At 45.0% G+C, this 20322-nt stretch overlaps 1 protein-coding gene and 1 long non-coding RNA gene across 8 annotated transcripts in view; one reads left to right on the top strand and one right to left on the bottom strand.

The window, feature by feature from the left end:
* Nucleotides 1-5055, bottom strand: part of LOC135323431 (zinc finger protein 608) — an 86399-nt gene extending 81344 nt beyond the window's left edge. The window contains exons 1-2 of one of the 7 annotated variants that reach the window (XM_064500947.1): nt 4723-5055; nt 555-1961 (exon numbers count right to left, since the gene is read on the bottom strand). In XM_064500947.1, the coding sequence (XP_064357017.1) occupies nt 555-1439 (885 nt within the window). In that variant the 5' untranslated portion in view covers nt 1440-1961; nt 4723-5055. Of the gene's footprint in view, nt 1-554; nt 1962-2547; nt 3215-4722 lie in introns of those variants that run through there. The other 6 variants (XM_064500949.1, XM_064500950.1, XM_064500952.1 and 3 more) reach the window with 6 other exon arrangements.
* Nucleotides 2845-16769, top strand: LOC112992371 (uncharacterized). Its single transcript, XR_010385852.1, has 4 exons — nt 2845-2975; nt 9670-9740; nt 13761-13900; nt 14156-16769. It is a non-coding gene; the product is annotated as an uncharacterized LOC112992371 (long non-coding RNA).
* The last annotated feature ends 3553 nt before the right edge of the window (nt 16770-20322 follow it).

Genomic DNA, 20322 nt, shown 5'->3' with positions numbered 1-20322 from the left:
TTCTCCCAGGCACAATCCGGACTCCAAAGCAGGGGTCAGGGAGCAGGGAGGGAGAGTCCCTTTACAGCCTGGGAGAGGAACGGCTGCGAATATCCGCCGGTGTCACAGAAAGGGGTCAGTACATATAACTCCAAGACCTGCTACTGGTGCAGCCTGAGCTACACAGCCCCCTAGGCAAACACACAAACCTCCAGCCTGACAACACGTGCCATCCCACTGGTACCAACACTGCTGCTCACTGCTGAAACCAGAGACAGCTCAGTCAGGGTCATCTTGGGGTTTTGTCCTTTCAGGTGAATGCAATCAAAAGAGGCAGACAACACGAAACAGAAATGTTCTCCAGGTCTGGGGATGGGGAGAGGAAATCAAAAGGAAAAGCAGCACACTCAAAACGTGGTGTCTTCTGCCTAGGGACAGGGATTTTCGGTTTAGAGGAAGAACAGATGCATGTCACATACACAACAGAGAACAGGAGCCAAGCACACAGTTGTGGGAAGTTTATCATAGACACAGGGAGACACAGAAGAGAGGTGGTGGAGAGGAGCTTGTCCTACCTTTTCTGTTTTCAATTTCTTGATTCGCCTGTGGCTCTCCTCCTCCTCCTCTTCCTTCTTTACCAAAATAGAGTTCCCCATTAACCCTGAATCCGGGGTACTTTTGCTCACCTCCCCCACGGCGGAGGAGGCGCAGTGGAAGGGGCTGCTGCTCCCACCACCGCCTCCCTTGGCCCCGTAGCCATACAGGTGCCCAGGGGGAGCTTGGCTGCCGCCACCCCCACTGCCGTTGGGGTGGCCCTGCTGCAGGTCATGCTGCTTGTCCTTCCTGGATTTCCCCGCATCCTTATCCCGCTTGGAGCCTCTGCTGCCCTGGTTTTTACCTGGTTTCTCCTCTTTGTTTTTCCCACAAGAGGCAATAGTGTTGTTGTTGCTGGTGTTGTTATTGCCATTTGGGTTACTGCTCACACTTTGACCCAGAGCTGAATTCATGCCAGCTGCCTCTCCAGGGCGCCCTTGGACTTCCTGCCTCTTGCCAGCACTGCTGATCTCAGGAATCCCATACAAGGCAGCAGAAGGCAGAGATTTATTAGCATCCTTAGAAGTTTTACTCCTTTTCACTTTTGATTTGCTAGTCTCTTTGTGAGAGGAATTCCCCTGGGGAGCAGAGGGCTGAACAGAAGCAAATTTTAGGCCATCAGCTAAGGCTGAGGTAGCATTAGCCCCACTGGAAGCCAGACCCCCGCAATCCTTGGAGCTGGTGTTGCTGCTGCTGCTGGTATTCGTGGAATTATTCATCTCAAATTTCTGTCTGTCCTTTTCCAAATCGGCGTCCAAATCGATTATTAAATTCCCAACCCCGATTTCCCAATCATCGCCACTGTCATAAGTATCAACTGCGTTTGGATCCACACCTTTTCCTGCAGTGGAAGTGTTCACTGACATCCTGAAGATGAGATCTCTAGAATAAAAATCCGATGAACTTTCCTTTGGAGATGTGGGGACATTCGTTTATCTCCGTTGGGCTTTTTTAAATTTAACTCTTCTTGTCTTCCTCCCCCAGGTATGTCTAGGTTTATACCCTGCAGTCCACGTCCACCTTTTCCTGTGAGGAGGGGAAAAGTCGAATATTTCTTGTCTGGGTGTTACCAGAATATAATACGATTAATAAAAAGGGAGAAGGCAGGGGGAGCGAAATCATTCAATATTTCCACGGGTTGGTTTGTTTTTAAGTTTGTTAAACCGGAGGCAAAGGCTGTGATGCTTTTATAGTGAGCATCTTGAATCTAGTTGTATCCCAACATCCACGATCTCTCTTAAAAAGTCATGTCCAAAAAAAGAAGAAGAAAAAAAAAACACAAAAATTTAACTACATGATTTAAATCCACAAAGCTCAGGAAATACAGACTTAGGACTCGTGCCTAGCTGTTGGAGCACATGTTGTAATCTAACCCCCTGGACCACCACCTAGGCACAAAAGGGAGAAAAGGAAGGACACAGATTCACTCTTCAGTGCATTCCATGGATTTTGTGGCTTTAAACCAGACCCTTGAAGTTTTGTGACTTTCCTGTATTATCTTTACCTCTTTCTACTTAATCGGTTTTTTTTTTTTTTGAAAGGGGGGGAGGGAAGAACAGCAAGAAGTGGGAAACCTAATTTTCCTTGACACAATACAGCTTCTATTAAAAGCCAGCAACCTACATATACAAATGTTTACTGAAAATTATTAAACTCCACTGGTAAAAAAATAGAAAAAGAAATAAAAAAGTCTTCTTTCTTTTAAAAATATGCCCAAGATAACAGTTCTACAAGCAGTTCTAATGTACTCCTAGGTCACACAATTGTTAGGTCTGTTAAATATAGTATTACTGACTGTACAGGAAACTGATTAAGACATACACTTTAAGTGATCTGCACCAAGGTGGCCTCAGTGACCGCAAATGAGTGTGTGTTTGACAAAGCTTAGTTAAAACGATTTTTAAAGGGATCTCTCCCTCTTACAGTCGACTGTTGAAATATTTATACATATACATATATATGCGTATTGCTTACCTTTAATCCTTTATCATTTTTTTAATTAAACCAGCAAATCAAAATGCTGTTCCCACTCGTCTCAGCAACAACTCTGTGCCTCATTTTACTTAAAGAGCAAGTGATCAAGAAGTAGAAAGCAAGTAACATCTCAGCCAGTATAAATCGGTCAATAACATATCTCCCCCTACTTTGGCACACGGATCAGAAGTCCTTTTTTGTTTGTTTTGTTTTTCCTCCTTGCTTAAAAAGAAAAAAAATGCTGTTCCTCACAACTTTACAAGCTGGTAGGTCACATCTCACATTCAGAACAGGAGCATCGAGGACCAGATTTTTGTTTGCTTTCCCGAATGAGCACCGAGAGGCAGTAATAATCACAGTAATCTTAAAAATGTTTCCCCAACTTCACACTCCGTCTTCAGCCCCGGACCTCGGAGCCCTCCTGATCAGTAAGTAATGATCCCATGAAACAAACCTACAGGCGTCCGGGTGTTACAAGACAGAATGTGCTAACATCGGGATAAATTAGTGAAAGGGAGGAAGGAAAAAAAGAAGAAGAAAGGACTGAAAATCTGGGCTGGATTCCGCCTGTTAGTTGGGAAGTGGCATTTTTTTCGCCCGTCCTGACAGATCTGATTTCTTGAACTAACTTGAGGGGAAACGGAGGGGGAGGGGGGCCGAGGAAGAGGAGGAGGAGCGGGAGGGGGGAACCACTGATCTGATAAACCAGTTATCAAAACATTTTGTGGGAGTGGAGGAAGGAGAGCGTGCTCTCAAATGAAGTAAATTTTCCCAAGGATAGGATTTGGGGGGGGGGGGTCTTCAAAATATACGTTTAAAAAAAAAAACCGCACAGACCAGAGTTCCAAATTGCTGTCTAGAAAAAAAAAAATTAAAAAAGGTAGCTTGGGCTAATCAGTCATGTGGTAAGTAATTCAGTAATTAGAGTCCAAAGAGATAAAACAGACGACCTTTTTTCAGGACAGATCGCTCCCCCCCCCCCCCTTATTGTTTCAGCAAACCTCGCAGTCTATTTCTTTTCTCCCCCTCTTCCACCACCAGCCCTCCTTCCCCCCCCCCCCCCCCCCCAAAGTCAGACGGGCTCGGAGCTTTAGCTTAGTATTTTTAATTAGCCGGCGTTGGGAAGCTAAAAGCCGTAATGAATTGCCGGTGGCGGGGGGTGGCGGGGGGGGAGGGGCGGCCGCGCCAGCAACCGCCAACCCCCGAGGAGCGGCGGTTCCGTTACAGTTCAGGCCTCCCGCGTCACGTGAGGCTCACGGGCTCAATTGGTTGTCGTGAGAACAAAAATGGGTGACAAGCGTATCAAGCAAATACTGATCTGGTCTTTAAAAAAAACACACACACACACACACACACACACACCACAGAGCCCGTAAGGTCTCTCTCTCCCCCCCCACCCGCCGCTGGCACCGCTACCAGTCACAGAGGTGAAGCGTTCTCCTCAGCCAAGGGGATCCCTCAAGCTGGGGGGGGGGGGGGGGGGGCTGAATGCCATGGCAAAAGCGTATGTTTCAGAGAAACACCTTATAAACCTTTCCTCGACTTATCTAAAGTACTACAAATTGCAGAGAGAGGAGATGGGGGGGGAGTTATTTCGAGGTTTTCACGTCCTCTCGGCTGAAGAAGGTGGCTCGCGGTCTGATAGCCCCCAGCCAGCCGCCGCGGCGGGGGTCTGCTGGGGGCTCGTTTGGTGGGAGAGGTCGGCAGGAAGCGCTCAAGGCATCGGGACCAAACGGGCGATGCCACCCCCCGACTTCAGCCTTGCACTTCTGGCATTAACATGTGACAGGAGAAACACCTCCTGTGCCACCGGGATCCGTCTGAACCCCATCACTCCTATTAACAAGTTACTTGCTTTTGAGGGGTGGGGTGGGGGGGTGCAGACTGCTCTGTAATTGTGTCACTTTTATTTCCCCCTCTTGGTTAGTTAAAACCCCCAAAAGGCACTACGCTTTAACGCCCCCCGAGTGCACCGTCAAGTATGATTTGTGTGACTACAGTGCTTTCACCCTCATATTTCCCTCAAATAACTCATCCTCCTGCTTGTGGAATTTTCTTTTTTTAACCCCCCCAAAAAACCCTAGTTATTTCAACGCCCAAAACTCTTAACACTCCCATTTGCATGAAAAAAAATCCCCTCTAAGTGCTATAGACACATCACGCAACCGTACTTACGATCTGTATTGGATCGAGTTGACCTTTTCCTTCTAACTGCATTGAGTGTGTTTTTGTTGCAGCCGCTTTTTATTTTTGGAAAAAAAAATTTCTAATGTCTTCAACAGATTTATTGTGTGTGGAAGAAGCGAGCACCAGATACCGTGAACCTTCCTTTCTTAAAACAAAATCAAAACAACCAAAAAAAACAAAAACAAAAACAAAATCAGAGTCCCCCTGCACACACACATGTACACACACACACTACACAACAAGCTGCCTTTACAGCACCCGCGAGCGGCAGCGGCCGGGAGCGGAGGAGGGGGAGCGGGAGCCGGCTCGGGCTCGGTACCTGAAAGGGACTTTTCTTTGTTCCCAATGCCCTTCCCCACGCGGCCAATCAGAGACCAGCTTTTATGAAACCGGGCTCTCTGATTGGCCCGCCGCTCCTCCTGCCTGCCGGCGGGGGTGAGAGACAGAAACACGCACGCACACACACAAGCACACGCGCACACACACGCACACACACAAGCACACGCGCACACACACACACACACACACACGCACGCACGCACGCACGCACGCACACGCACGCACGCACGCACAGCCCCGCGTTTTGCAACCCTCCGACTACCCCCAGTGCTACAGTAGGCAGCCTCCTGCTGCAGCGAGATACAAATCATGTTTCCCATTTCAATTACGGCATTATCCTGCATAGTGCTTAAAAGAGAGAGAGGAGAGAGAGGAAAAAAAACAAGGTGGAGAGTAGCTCTGCCAAGACTCACACGTTGGGAGGAAGACTCCTTCATTTCATTTTAATTTAATTTCAGGGCAGTTTTCGAAGTGATGATGAATGATTTTTCTGTGCCGGTTTCAAAGAGGCAATTTAGAGTCTCACTCATAATTTTTAAATGCCCCCTCATTCAAAATTATAACAGCTTGAACCCAGCGAGAGAGAGCTGGCACTACACATGTGCGATTATTTTCGTGCTTAGCGAAGGAGAAAAGCAAACAGTGTCTGAAGGAAGGGGCTGAAGGGAGGTTCAGGGGAAGGCAGCCCCCCCACCTCTGCTCTGAGGGACACCGAGGTACTGCAGTCTGCTCACATCAGCCCTATTTCTCAGCTTCACCCTGCTTCCCTCCCCGCGTATTTTATTTCATGATCATTTTTACAATATGGCTTAAGTTAGGCAGGTCGGGTTTTATTTATTTTCCCCCTCTACGAAGGAGGGGGAGCAGAAAATAACCCTTTTGTTTCCAGGCGCCTGATTTACTGCTGCAAGCACTGAACTGTGAATGCAAGCGACCATATAACTACCACGTGAACATCCTTTCACAGGAATTAGTAACACAAATCTTCCCTATCGGGCTTTGTGTAGCTCGAAAATATCCCCCCTTAATCATTCCTTTTGTTTAGGTTGGGAGCCATTACGCCGCACAACTGCAAATTGCGCTTAACCCTTTGCGCGCTGCGGGGGCGGGCCGGGGCCACGTGTGAGCGCCGCCGCCGCCCGCGACACGTGGGGCGGGACCGGCCCCCGGCCCCGCCGCTGCCACCCGCGACACGTGGGGCGGGACCGGCCCCCGACCCCGCCGCTGCCACCCGCGACACGGCGAGGGGGAGCGGGGGGGGCAGATCCGCCCCTGCCCCTGCCCCGCGCCGGCCGTTGGTGCCCGCGCGACCCCCATCAACGGCCATAACGGCCGCGCCCGCAGGGCGGGCCGAGGACTCGACTGCCGTTGTTTTTCATACGGAGGCACAATTTGCTCCCTTTCCCTTTTCTTTAATTTTTTTTATTTTTAATCTCACTCTGAATGATCTCCCTGTGAAAATCGATAGGGGATGTTTTTCCTCGCCAAACGCAAGCGTTGCCTGAGCCGTGGTTTCCGGAGAGAAGTGGAAGCGCGGCTTTTGCAATGTCCCACGCGCACAGGGCAGGGTGACAAAACGCGCCTTTGGATTTCATCCAGCTGAGCAAATTATGGGCATTAATGTCCCCACGTTACACACTTTCCATCAAAGGGGTGATAAGGGGAGGACACACCCGAGGAGGGAAGCCACCTAAACCTGCTCACTGCTGGGGCATCGGGGAAAAACGACACCGTTTTGGGGAGGAAAAGCTGCCTGTGGCACCCTGCCTCGCTGTCCCCGGCAGCCAAAGGGCCCTCGGGAGGCACCTGCTGCCCCTGGCCCCCAGCTAAGGGTGGCCCCTGCCCCAGGTCGATGGCTGTGGGGCAGCCAGCACCTACCCCCTTGGGGGGCTTGGAAATCACCTGGAGGAAACCATGTCTCCTGGTGTAAAAACACTTCCCCTTCTGGGGCTGATAACGAAGGGCTTATTAGCACCGATAAGTCCATTGCCAGACAGGCCCTCCATCACGTTACATTTTTCCACGATTACGAAAAGAAAACAAACACAGCTAGAGTACGGGACAGCAGAAAATACCGCGGGAGACGCTTGCTGGCCTGGCCTACGCGAAGGCCTGGATGTGAGACCAGCCCACATCAGGGCCCCGCACGGCCTGGCCCCGCAAAGGCTTGTTCGTGGAGGAACAGGGTTCGTGGAGGAACAGGGTCTGCGGTGGCCCCGGGCCCGCCATGCAGGGAGGTGAAATGGACCCCCATATGGAGGGTGACCGCCTGCACCTGGGTATTTGCCACACATGGGGAACGAGCATGCACAATTTTACAAGGCACCAAAAGTCGCAGGCTCACCAGGGTAGCTCTGAAGTGATGTTGCTGGGTGGTTAGCGAGGATTTTTAAGATCAGCAATATCAAGCCTACTTTTTATGCTACTTAGTCACCGATCAGTGTTGCTGTGTTTTTGGGTTTTTTTTAACAATATGTATTTTTCAGATTTAGGTAATAGCCCTGATCTCTCAAAATCGACCCCTGTTTAGACATGTTTCACTTTGGGCTGCTTCTCGCCTGCAAAATTACAGTCATTTTCACGTTATTATACAGTGAGTAGGAGACATTGTATTTAGCATTGGGTGGGGGAAGGGTTATTATGGGAAGTGATCTGCTACGGTCAGCACATAATTTCAGCCCAAAGAAAATTGCTTCTGAATAGCTGGTCTGTTAACTAGCCAAGGAACGGTCACTGGGAGATATTGCAAAAATGCCTCCGCTTTATCTGCATTACACCATCCTTTTAATTCCTCAAAGCAATGGTCGATGAAAGAGCCGTTTTTGCAACCACAACTGCCAATTCCGGGGTAAAATATCTTCACACACTTCCTTAGATCATGATACTCAGAAGAGAGCCGCTCCTCTCGCCCCTCTCCCATCTGGCTTTTGCATATGTCTATACAGTGAAAGAGGCTGTCCAACGTACTACACTGATTATCAAAGAGGGGCTTTTATTTATCTGTTCCTGAGGCAGAAATTGCAGCAAGCCCACTCACAGGCCTAAGGGTGCATCTGCAGCCGTCACCTCCCAGAAGCAGCTGCAAAAAGACCACTTAACTCATACCCTCTTGTCAGGGTGGAAATGTCCTTATTTCAAAAAGAAGCCAACGCCCCTTGTATGATTTAGTGGCTTTTTCGCCTTCATTAATTTCTGCCTGCTCGCTAAATTAAATTACAACTTCGTGCTCGTGTACGTTTTACAAGACAGACAGAAGGCCAATAAATTAGTGATGTTTGTCTAAAATAGGAAATCCCTTTCTAATTAATGCAGCTGCAGACCGCTAGTAATCTCAAAGAAAACCTCAGGCTTTTTTTTCCCATTATCTTGCCAGACATATGCATCATATACGCTAAGAAAAATCACCAGCAAATGTCTATTTTTAGCAAAAGGCATGTGAGGCTCTTATCTCACACTCCTGGACGGTTTAAAAACACGTTTGTTACGAGCAAACGCTCCTTTTTCCTCCTCCCAGAACAGCTTGGCAACAAGATAAATCAGTGCAATCGGCCTCAGAACATTTAGCAAGAAACAGAGGAGCAGAAAGTCGCTGCCCGCCGCGGCGCGCCTCTGCCCGCGCCCGCGCCGAGGCCAGCGCCGGGCCGCAGCGGCCAATCACCGCGAGGAAAATGTGCTTTTCCGCCTCCTCATTGGCTGAGCCTCGCCGCGGGGTTCTGCGGCCGCGCCGCACCGCACCGCGCCCGATCCGCTTGTGCCTTGGGCGCGTGCTGGATGCTTCCGCCACCCCCGGCACCTGTGTCCTTGGGCAACGTAGGGTCAAGTCAGTATTTCCTAGTGGACGGCTTTCGGAAGGAGCACTTCTTAGTTCCTCCTCGTACTCCGCGGAAAGGACCAACTTTAAAATCAGTGGTGTTAAATGTATTCATGTTTGAAAGTGCCAGCTAGTCTTACCGTCATTTGCAGCTGGGTCTTAATTACCTTTCCTCGGGGGAGCTCTTCCGATTGCACCCTTTGTTCCTGAATTTCACGTTGGGGGAGTGGAGTTGCATGTATGTGCTGGCAATCGCAATATTAAACATGGCATGTTCACAGTGATTACACCAGCATTCTTTTTTTTCTTTAACTTGGCACTAAAGAGAGAACAAAAATCTACTTCTTTTGAGGATTCATTTGCCAGGTTAATATGCTAAACAGAGAATGGCATTTCTCTTGTATATAACTTACTTTTTTATTTTATTTTATTTTATTTTTTGCAAATACAAGGTTGCTCACAGCAGTTTTGAATGCAGTACATTGGAAGCTATCGTATTGATCCGAGGAATTGGATTAGTAAATCATTACAACTACCCAAATTTATCACAGCCTATCCTGTAGTCTCATGATCAAACTTTTAATTGATGTGGGCAAACATTACTTGCTCTGCAGATTAGCTGTGGTTCATTCATTATGGCTCTGCAGACTGCCAATGATCCACAGACTGGACTGTGGGAACTGGTGATACAAACATACAGACGAGTCATTATACACTTGGCAAATACGTATGTTAGATACTACTTTTTTTGAAAGAGGCAATGCTAACAGTGTTTTCTTCTTTAGAGCAGTCCATAGACTCTTTTACATCCATCTGCATTCTCACAAGGACTCTCAGTTGGATATCTAATCTAAAGGTCAGTATCTCTGATGGTTCAGCACACAGATCTATGTTATATATGGAAACAAAGTACCACTGTGGTGTTTATAGAAGAGCAACAAAAATGACCTGGCAACTAGAGGGAATGATTTATGAAAGACTGTATGTGTGTGTGTTGGGAGACCAGGAGACTGGGAGAGAGTGAGAGAGTGCAAAAGGTAGACAGGACAGAACCTGTCTTTCCAAGAGCAAGGAAGATAAAAACAAGAAAAAAAAAGTTTAAGATTAAAAAAAAATCCTAACAGTAAAATGTGCTAATCAGTGAAATAAATAATGTCCCAAAGGAAGTTGTTAAGTCCCATTGCTTGGGACTTTAAAACTAGGCTGGAAAAAGCATTAAAAATGTACTATGGGGAATGAGTCTATTTTGGCATTGGAATGGACTGAATGACCTAGTAAGTCTTTCCCATCTCTTAACTTAGCAGCTCTGTGAAATCCTGCTGTAGAATTTGAACTACAAACCTTTGACCCAGACATGGGTATAGCCTTCAGTTTGCTATATAGACACTCAATTTCTGCTCAAGTAATTTAAACAACAGATTATTTATTTATGTAGAGTGTTGTGTAAACATTCAGATAATACTGAAAAAACTGTATTTCTTGCTTAATAGACTGTGTGTGATGAGAAACAGGCGATACATGTTAAAATCTATTACAGCCTTTTGTCATAGCCTTAATATTCTATTACACAATGTATTTTTTTACAACTTCTTTCATACAAACTAGCATAATGTTTCACAGTCAATTATAATTTGTAATACAAATGATGGATGGAAGTACAGAATTTTATCTGGGCAGCATCCACATTATAGTAGTGCTAAGGTGAAAAACGTACAAAAGGCCAGTGGCTGGGTGCCATACTTCAGGTTTTCAGAGAGAACAAATGAGCATGAGGAAATGAAACTGAGGTTTAGAGAATAGGATTAGATTGTTTTATTAGAGAGAAGGCTGGGAGTCATAGGCCAGGGAGAGAGAAGATGAGTCTTGAAATGGAATTTGCAGAGAAGTAGTCAATTAGGCATAAGGAGTCTGCAGTGGAAGCTGGGGTGAGAGGGATTTGTTGTCCAGTGTGAAAAAGGAGAGAGACTAGGAAGAGGTCTGATGCTGGATGGGCAGCTGAAATGAGCCAGAGACAAGATCAGATAGTATAATAGGAGTAAGGTAATGATGATGAAGAGTCAGCGTGTGTACTGGCTGGCAAAAGGAAGAATGCAGCCATCAAAGTTTCTGTGGCTAAGGTTAGGAGGAATGAGGAAACATACTGCTACATTTTTGACAGAAAGAAGCTTGAAGAGGAATGACACTGAAAACTCACCACAGAAGTTATCAGAACATGTTTGGGATTTGACAACTGTAGATTTAAAGACATGCAGAGGTGTGGAAGGAGAAAGGGAATGCTTTAGGGCAAGATGAATGCCTGAGATCTTGATAATCGAGGTGAGAGACATAGTAATAAATGAAGTACATGGGCCACTGTAGCTACAACTGAAGAGACTATCCCTAAGTAGTGCGGTATGGGTGCCAGAGCAGGCAGCTGTGGCTTCTTGCTTTGCTGACTGCCCTTGCTCCACCATTGTTTCCTTTGCTGTGGTGGGGCAGGAAGAGAGATACCCAGAGACCTATGTACCCTCAAGGGTACAAGAAAGGACCTTCTGGAAAAGCAGTATGTAGACACAGAGGTCAGACAGTAGAAGAAAAAGGAGAGAGAGACTTAAGACCAAGAGAGGGAGACAAAGGAAGAGGACAGTGTAAATACAGAAGTGGAAGAATGCGCTCATTAGTGCAAAGGATGGGGAACTGGGGTTCTTTCCTCAGCTCTCTTGTGCTTATTATGTGACCTCAGGAAAGTCATGGTACCTGTCTCTGTGACTCAGTCATCTTGCCTTGAAAAGGAACAAAACTAATGCAGGTAGATTAAGACTTGTTAATTCCTCAGCCAAAAATAACACAGTTACATTTTTTAGCAAAAAAGAGAGCCTGAATCGGAAGAGGCATTACTCACTTTCTAGGCTTACATTCTCCATGGTGCTACTCTAAACATTGCAGAACTACACTGATCATATTTGAGAAGAAGGCACATCCAGCCTTTAGTTATTATTTGTGGAAATATGATTGTGAAAGTTTAATTTTAAGCGAGAAGAAGCCAGATAAATAGAGGAGAAAATGAGAGGAGAAAATTCTGAGGTGTGCCTTGATTTAGAAGTCTGGTGATAAGGAATACCTCGTCACGAAAAAAATGGAACACTGTGAGAATTTCCTACAAAAGGAAATAAAGCATCCACAAACACAGAAAAATTTATCCAACATTCAAAAAGGCATTAATGATGTCTTACCCTGTCAACCTGAGGCGTGTGTACAACTCGCCAGCAGGCTTGTTAAGCTCCTTGGTGTAATGTCTAGGACTTGTAGCACAGCAGAGGCTGTGAAATTTAGCTGGTGTTTCCAGACATTACTGTAAGACAAACAAATAACAAACACCATCACTGGCTGATCATTCATCTTACTAGCAAAAAAAGATATGACTGTAGCTATCCTGAGTGCATTACTTATGTCTCTGTTTTAAAATAGCAGCATGCACTGAAGCTGCCACTGTTCGTGTGGGACTCAAAGAACAGCTGATCTGTCTAGGAAGCTGCTGAGCCTCTGCAGTCTAGCCTTTCAAATCTGTGGGTCTTCTCTTCTCACTGCTTCTGCTTCCTAGGCCATAATTTGGTGTAACAGTGATTACTTAACTTACAGGGTGCTTTGAAAGCTGTGTTTGTAAGGCATGTTGAGATCAAGTGTAATGTGATTAAGAACATCTGCATTAGCTTTACAATTGTGTATAGTAAATAACTACTAAAAAAGCAGACCTTTGGTGCCTGCAACTGCTCTCTTCCATGGGCCTAAAGCAAAAGACTGGCCTACAGTCCAAAGAATCACCCACAGCCCTCAGCTATATCTACTTTTGCGTAAAGACTTTCTATGCTTTCAAACTCTTTAAGGGGGGGATGAGTGCAGACTTTTTGCCTTGTTCGCTGAACAGCCACAGGGGTGTGAAGAGCGGCCTGATGCACAGGTATCCATCCCCAACATACTCTGAGCCCAGAGGGCCTCTGAATGCATCTCCTAATTCTGGTTAAAGCAGTCTAACTCGTTAGGAGATGCCCAGAGGTCCTTGTGGAGCCTGAGGTGGTTTGCAGTGTCCTGGAACCACAAATGCTATTTTTTCAGCTGTCTTCTAATAGAATTACCAGAAAAAGAACCTGAAAGAAATTCCATGAGGATCATTCCTCCATTGCTTCACCAGACTGCATTCCAGCTCCTTTTCATCAAGAACGCCTAACAGAAGATCTCCAGATTGTACTTAAATGACACAGATACTTATGAATTATACCATACTCTAGACTGTGGAATAGTATTCTGCAGAGTACATACTCCCCCTTCCCCTTCTCTCCCAGATTTGAAATTTAGGAACAAATATCTGTATAAAAATCTGGCTTTCTAATTTTACACTTCTCTAATTTTAGGTGCTCAAATATAATGCCCTCAGAATTAAAACATGTTAAAATTTTGCCTTGAGCAAAGTTTTATAGCTTTTAAACAGGCTTGTTGGTTTTTATTTTCAACAGTGATATTAAAAGACACCTTTAACTAAGCTGATATTAGTAAGAAGTACTAAAATACACTGTTTTAATTTGGAGAAATGAGTTTGCGTGAACTATGTGTAGCCATAAATCTTTTTATCTAGCGCTCTGTATTTTGCTGGTTAAAAGCATTCTTGTGAGGTCAAATGAAAGTTTGTGATCAAATGCAGACCAACTTTCTCTTGTAATGCTGTTCAAAATGGTGAATTAGTTCTGAAATATAATCTGTTAGCTTATTATTAATGAAAACATTTAAGCACCGAGGTCAAGGCTTTTTAGAAAAAAAGTGCACTTTTCCAGGAAAATACTGGGTGCCTACCCTTCTTATGTGTTATGTGTACTAAAACTAGGTTATAATTTGTCTTTTCCAGAGAAAATACTTGGCAAGAATGCATGGCAAATGCATCAAATAAGTTGGCCATGGCTTTCTCCTGATTCCTGAGGAGTAGGTGTGAGAACTGTGCTGATGTTGAGCACAACACATCACATCAGCAGTGCCACAGGCTTCAAGGTGAGGAAGGATGGCAGCATGTGGCCCTAAAGCAGAAAATATGAAGCCCTGTGTATTATCTTCCCAACATTTTTACATGTTCACACATTTCAGACTGATCAGAAAATTCCAAGGGTATGTTCCTGTATTCACACATAATGTTACAACCACTCAGACTGCAGATAATTATTCCTAAACTCAGTTCTCCAGAAGGTATTTATAGAAAGAGCTTTGAGGAGAATGTGATTGTGTTCCTTTTATTTCTCCCTATTTTAGCCTTATTAAAAGGAGAAACTATGCATCTGAAAAGAAAAACATGAAGAGGAGACCCCAATGCCATTACTTTGGAGTGCTGAGAGGTGGAGAATGAAAAAGCCATTGGTCTCAGTTTTACTACCACAATGGCCTTTTATGAGAGGGATTAGATACGCCTAGAGCTGGTGCAGCATTCAGTGCTGCCCTGGACAACAATCTGGAAAGAAAGACGATAAAAATCAGTTTGTCGTAAGGTTAAATCACCACAGACTTGCTAGATTGGCTTTTCAGATTGTTTTTCGTTGAGGAAGGGGGGAGAAAAAGAGAGAGAAATATGGCTTAAAGGCTAATTTTTTATTTTTTTTCTTCTCTCTTTTTTTTTTCCTCCTGCAAGATGTAGCATTCAGAAAACATGTTGAGCGAGTTGAGGCATTAAAAAGATCAGTCTTTGGTTGCTGAATGAAAGACTGTTGTGCGTGTGACTCACATACTAAACAGAAATCTGCCTTCAAAGCCTATTTTACTGCCTAATTATATATACACAAAATGTAGCTGTCTGTTTCAATCAAATCCTGGGAAAAAGAATATAACTCCTCTTAAGATGCAATTTTCATGGTTTGTCATAACCTTAGAACACACACTGCTAATGCAAAAGGGGGAAGTACAGCTGCAAGGTCCAGATAAGGCACCAGTAATTGTTTTTCTTTTAATTATTACTTTATAAAGACATTACACCTCCTACTCGGAATGAGGAAAATTAGTGTCCTCTCCAGGTTTTTCTTTTAAGATTTTCCTTTTTTTCAGAGAAAGCTTGTTGTTATGCATTTCAGAAGCAGTCAGCAGCTATAGAAAGTACTTTTAAGTAGCCTCCCTAATAACAAGCTTTCAGGAGGAATCTAGGAATTCCAGCTTCTACAAACCTTTGTATTGAACTGAGCACTCCATATGAACAAACCCAAATATAGAATGAAAGAATGCATCATAAAATATAAAATAATTGTTGGTAATCAGCTCTCTTGCAAACTTTCAAGCTGGACAACATGTGTGAGCCATTTGTTTTATAAGGCCAAAACCCCCAAACTGATTTCAGTCCTTGCAGTATTGCAGTAATGTGATTGTGTGCCTGTTTGTGAGTGTACATGCGTTTGTGTGTGTGTGTGTATATATATACACACACATCATTTTTTAAATCTGCTAATATTCACAGGTCTTTTTTGAATAACTTAAATGGTAAAGTTTAATAGGCCATTACTAATTTACATCCTCTTGCAGATACAAATCATTAAAATGAAATGATGTTTTAATGGCTTATTCAATATGTATCTAATTGCTCCTTAAAAGTTTCTCACTCAGAAGACATCACTGGAGATCTCCCCAGGAGACTGGAAGGGTAGAGACATGCATTCTGCAGATGGCTCTGCCGGGGAAGAGAGACTGCCCGTAACCTGCCAAGGAAGAGCACATCACTCTCCCTCCCCCTGCTCCAAACTGCCCATGCAACTACTTATTTGAATGCTCCCTAGACCATTTCAGTAAAAATGAGACAGATTAGCAAACTCCTGTTATTCACACTGTTTAAGGTAGTTGAATCCACTTAGGCTTGAGCAAGTTGTGGAGGGCTTTTCTTAGCTCACCTGGCAGAGCTGAGGTTTAGTAACTTCTGGGAAGAGACATGGGAGTGCAGTGACAAGCAAGTCGTGTAGACTTAGAGAATAACCCTATTTTATCAACACAGTTGTTTGCAGCCTCATAGTTGTATCCTGAACCTGCCTCCATTGCTGTTAAGCCACTGAGCCTAGCAGAATATGCTTGCTCATTACTAGAGGGAATAAGGGCAAACTTGGTCACTGACAATTTAATTCAAATATATATTTGCTCTCCCAGCCACTGGCATTACGTGTGTTCCAAAAAAAGGCACATCTCTCCCAAACTGGGCAATGCCTGTCAATTACAGAATTAATTAGATAAGGGGCCCGCCATGTTCTGCCGTGTAATGTATGTGCATTCAGCCAGAAGTAGTTTCCTGGCAAACCTTCCTCCCACCTAATCGAAGCCTAGCGATTTGAGCCCTGACATAAGGCAGGGATGGGGAACTGGGGAAAACTTGGGTAAATCTGGTTGCTGCGCTGAGCGAAGAGGTTTGCTGGGCCACTGAGCACCCCTGCAAAGGGGTACCCGCCTCGCCTGGACTGTGGCCTGTCTCTCCCGGCCCAGTTACAATGGAGGCTTGTTGGACATAATGACTGTACTTTAGCCAGACAATAGGTATGCTAAGGAGATTAGCTGAAGCCACTTCCCTTACCTGCCTGCAGGGAGGGAATTTGGAGAACAAACGGGGAACAAAAGACCTCTGGATCGAGTGAAGTTGCTGCAGAGTAAGGGAGGGTGTGACTTTACAGCACACCAACTGCTGCAGCCTTTCTCATGGGGGCATCCTTTGTGCGCTGTGAGGGTGCCGCCCAGCCAGACACTTGAGCTGCTCTAACAGCTTGCTGCTGCCAAAAGGGGCAGGCCCAGGCCCCAGGCCCCGTTTTCCCACTTTGCTCTCCAGCCCTTCGAGCTGTGTGGTCTCATCTTCTCCATTGCACAGCCCTGGCACTCCTTTGACCCCTCAGGGAGTCAGTGGAGTTTGTTAAGCCAACAGAAAAACCATTGACTTTTTGGGAGGTTAGTTTGCTGCTGGCTCAGTGAGCTGAATCAGCTCCCAGTGTGGCGAGAGGGGCACCCGCACCCTGGGAGGGAGCCACCGCCAGCAGGTGGGTGGGAGCGAGGGACAGAAGATTGAGGGGGTGAGCGGGGCAGGACCCCTCCTTTTAGGGGCAATGAACCATGCAATTGGCTTCTGCCATTTTGTCTAACTGTACCCTGAGGGCAGAGATGTGTGCTCAACAGCCATCGCCAGATATGCCAGCTGAATTGCCAAAAAATGCATTTAAACTATAAACCACCACTCCAGCTCATTTTGACTGGAACAGGCTAAAGCACACTCAGAAAAGCACCTTACTCCCAATAAAGGGTAAAAATTTTTGGTAGCTAGGGATAGAAGGCACTGGCATGGCTGTAGTGCAAAAAAAAAAAAAAAAAAAAAAAAAGCCTCTGCTGTCAGCACATCTGTGCTGTGAGGGAACTGATCCAGAAAAATGGTCAGGCGGTAAGTTTGCAAGAGTTTCCTTTGCCATAGCTTCCTTGCATAAAAAAGCAAAGAAATCAAGGTGTTGGAATAAGGATGTATAGGTGGACTCGCAGGCACACATGGGAAATCCTAGACAAATGAAGGGGAGACGTCAACATGCTTTGATAGCAGAGCAGAGAGGTTTGGCTGTTAGATCAACAGATGCGCAAGATTGTGATCTGAGCTGAAGGCAGTAAATGATTTGGAGAAAAAAGGATTTGGAAGAGTCACTCAGACTGTTCTGGGCCAGGCCATCGACTCCGGAAGAGTGCTCCAAATTGGTAAGAAAGTAGAAGCAAGGAAATAATTGCAAGAAGTATTATTTCTCGTCTTGATCTGTGTATTTTTGTGTTAAGTGAAACCCAGTGGGCGATTTTAGAAACCCAAAACAAAGTCCATCTCTGTATTGGTTCCTTCCAAAAGTCACGTGGTTTCCTGTCACGTTGCTGTTGCCCACTGGCTCCGTCCTCAGCTTCTGGGCAGGCCACGTACTCGTCAAAGCATCACATACCTCTGGCTCAGACTCACCCAAGAGGACTCCTTTGTGTTTTATCTCCCTTGGCCTTCAGTGCACCGGTCTGGGACTACACTGCCACCTTCGCTGGCAGTCATAGACCCACAGCTTCATTCCCTTTCACAGAGAGTTTTGACAGTCTGATTCTTCACTCTGAGTTTAACCAAATCAGAAGTTTTTACTGACATTCTTGACACATTCACTTTGATTTGTCAGTTCTAAAGTTAAGCATGCAGAAATATTTCTGAGAGACTGCCCCACTGCTAGGACTGGCATAGGTTTACTGTTAAGTTACTCAGTATTGTGGTATCAGTCATTCAATTAATAATAAAAATAAGAATTGACACAGAAAACCAGTATCAGGTTATTACAGTGGTGGAACTTTAGCTGTAGTAATGATGCCAACTGAGCACAATGTTATGGCACCATGTAAAACCAATGGGACAGTTATTGGTGCAATTTGGTCTCGGATAAAGCCAGTGCTGTATTCTGCTTCCAGAGGCACATGCCTGCAGGCATGCAAGGCCCTGTCAAGTCAACTTTAAACTTGTATTAATGAAGTTTTTGGAAGCAAATATTTCTCAAAGGCAGAAAAGAAGGGGCAAAACATTTTAAAATGTTTTCTTAAACTTTTATTTTCTACAAACAGTAAAAGAATAAGAGAGTATGGTTTCTTTCTGGAGCACATATTCATAACATACCATTTCAGAGGATGTGACAGACCCCCAAATATGACAGAAATATCTAACAGACAGATTGCTAGATAGACAGATAATATGGAAGGGTACAATTCAACTATTGTGCATGAAGTCTGTGGCAGAATCAGGAGCACCGTCTACATCACCGGACTCCTTGCCATTTTGCAAGACAGCATAAGAGTGCGGGTCAGGAAAGGACACTGTTCTGCCATTGCAGAAAACCATGCAATAAATATCTGCATTAGGAGATGCACAGCACATGTATTCTACATCCCACCACAACATCACAGGCCCCAGAGTTCATTCCAAAGTCCTACAGCAAACACCAGACCTGTATCCAAACAACAAGAAGGCACAGCTATAGTATGTCCCGGGAAGACAGCAGGCGTTTTTCCAGTGCTGTAAGCCTCTGCACAGAAGGGAGCTTATTAGAGAAACCTCCCAGATGACCACTGGGAAAAGAGTATGTTTAATTCTGCAGAGGAACACCACAAGTACATGCCAATCAGATCTCAATAACAATTGTTTCCAGACCTCACTTTGGCACAAGTGTGGGAAAGGACACATGAACCAGATGCCTGAGAAATTTCATTGCTACTAGAAGCCTCTCCTGCCTTAAGTTGTGACCAATTTCCACTGCTTCACAGGAAGGAGAAATACCTTCTTTCTCTCTCCACTCTGCCTGAGCTCCAGGGGGGAAAACAACACAAAAATAAGAGAAAGAAAAAAGCATCATTTGCCATATGGAATTCCCTCTGCTTGTCACTTGATTCAGTAAGAAAGTTCATATAACTGAAAGGCTTCTTTCAAAAGTTTTTAAGTTGATTTTTAAACTTAACTTTTCTTGTAAGTCTCTAGTATTAGAGACAAAAAACATTTGTTACTGGAAAATATTAGAACTTTTCCACCAAGGCTTGTGGGAAAATAACATGGGTGTGCATGTGAGCTTCCTTAGCGCTATGAGGACAGATACACTAGTGAGCTGCCAGGTCCATTTGGGAGCTCACTCTCTCACTCCTTCCAGCTCCCAGATACCCTACAAGGTAGAGTGCCACGATTTCCCTTCCCTCAGCACTTCTTGAAATCTTGTTGCCATCATTTTTCTCATTCCCAGCAAAACAACACCCATTTGACTAAGCAGCAAGAGATTCCTCAAGCACTGAAAAAAGCACATTGGTGCTGATTTGGCACCACCTGATACGCAGACTGGCACCAGTAAGTTACATTCCTTGTAAAAATGTTTACCACAACATATACCAACATATTTTTTCCTGATCTTTTGCTTCCACATTGCCAGTACTTCAAAATTGAGTTATCCCATGGTTTCTGTGTTTCTGCTCAGTTTCCAAAGCAGTGGAAATGCCTCCTGATAGAGAAAGCATAAAAATAAGCAAATATGGTCTCTGGTAAAAATGAACGTGAACCTTTGAGTAAATCAAATGAAAAGCTTACTATGAGAAGGACCCAGATGAAGGAGAACTTTTTTGCAAGAGGAGATCTGGCACTTTTCTGTCTATTCCCAACAGCAATTCTCCGGTGGTTCACAGCAGCAGGACTTGTCTCTGATGATCCATCAGATAAACGTTTACTTCTAAGTGCAGGGAAGCATTTGATTGCTCCGCTTTCTGCCTTTGTCAGCTATGAAGAGTCCACTCTTGCTCGTGAAGGTTCACAGGGAAGGAGATTATAAACTGAATAGCATCTGAACCCTGGAGAAACACCTAAAGCTTGTGGAGTTTGGTGGCAGTGATACTTTTCAGCATGAGTGTCTTCACCAAGACAAGATGCCACTTACTCATTCTAC

The sequence above is a fragment of the Dromaius novaehollandiae genome, chromosome W, assembly GCF_036370855.1.
Source record: "Dromaius novaehollandiae isolate bDroNov1 chromosome W, bDroNov1.hap1, whole genome shotgun sequence".
Lineage (NCBI taxonomy): Eukaryota > Metazoa > Chordata > Aves > Casuariiformes > Dromaiidae > Dromaius > Dromaius novaehollandiae.
The sequence above is the reverse complement of the archived record's forward strand: the minus strand, read 5'-3'. Positions and strand labels throughout refer to the sequence as shown.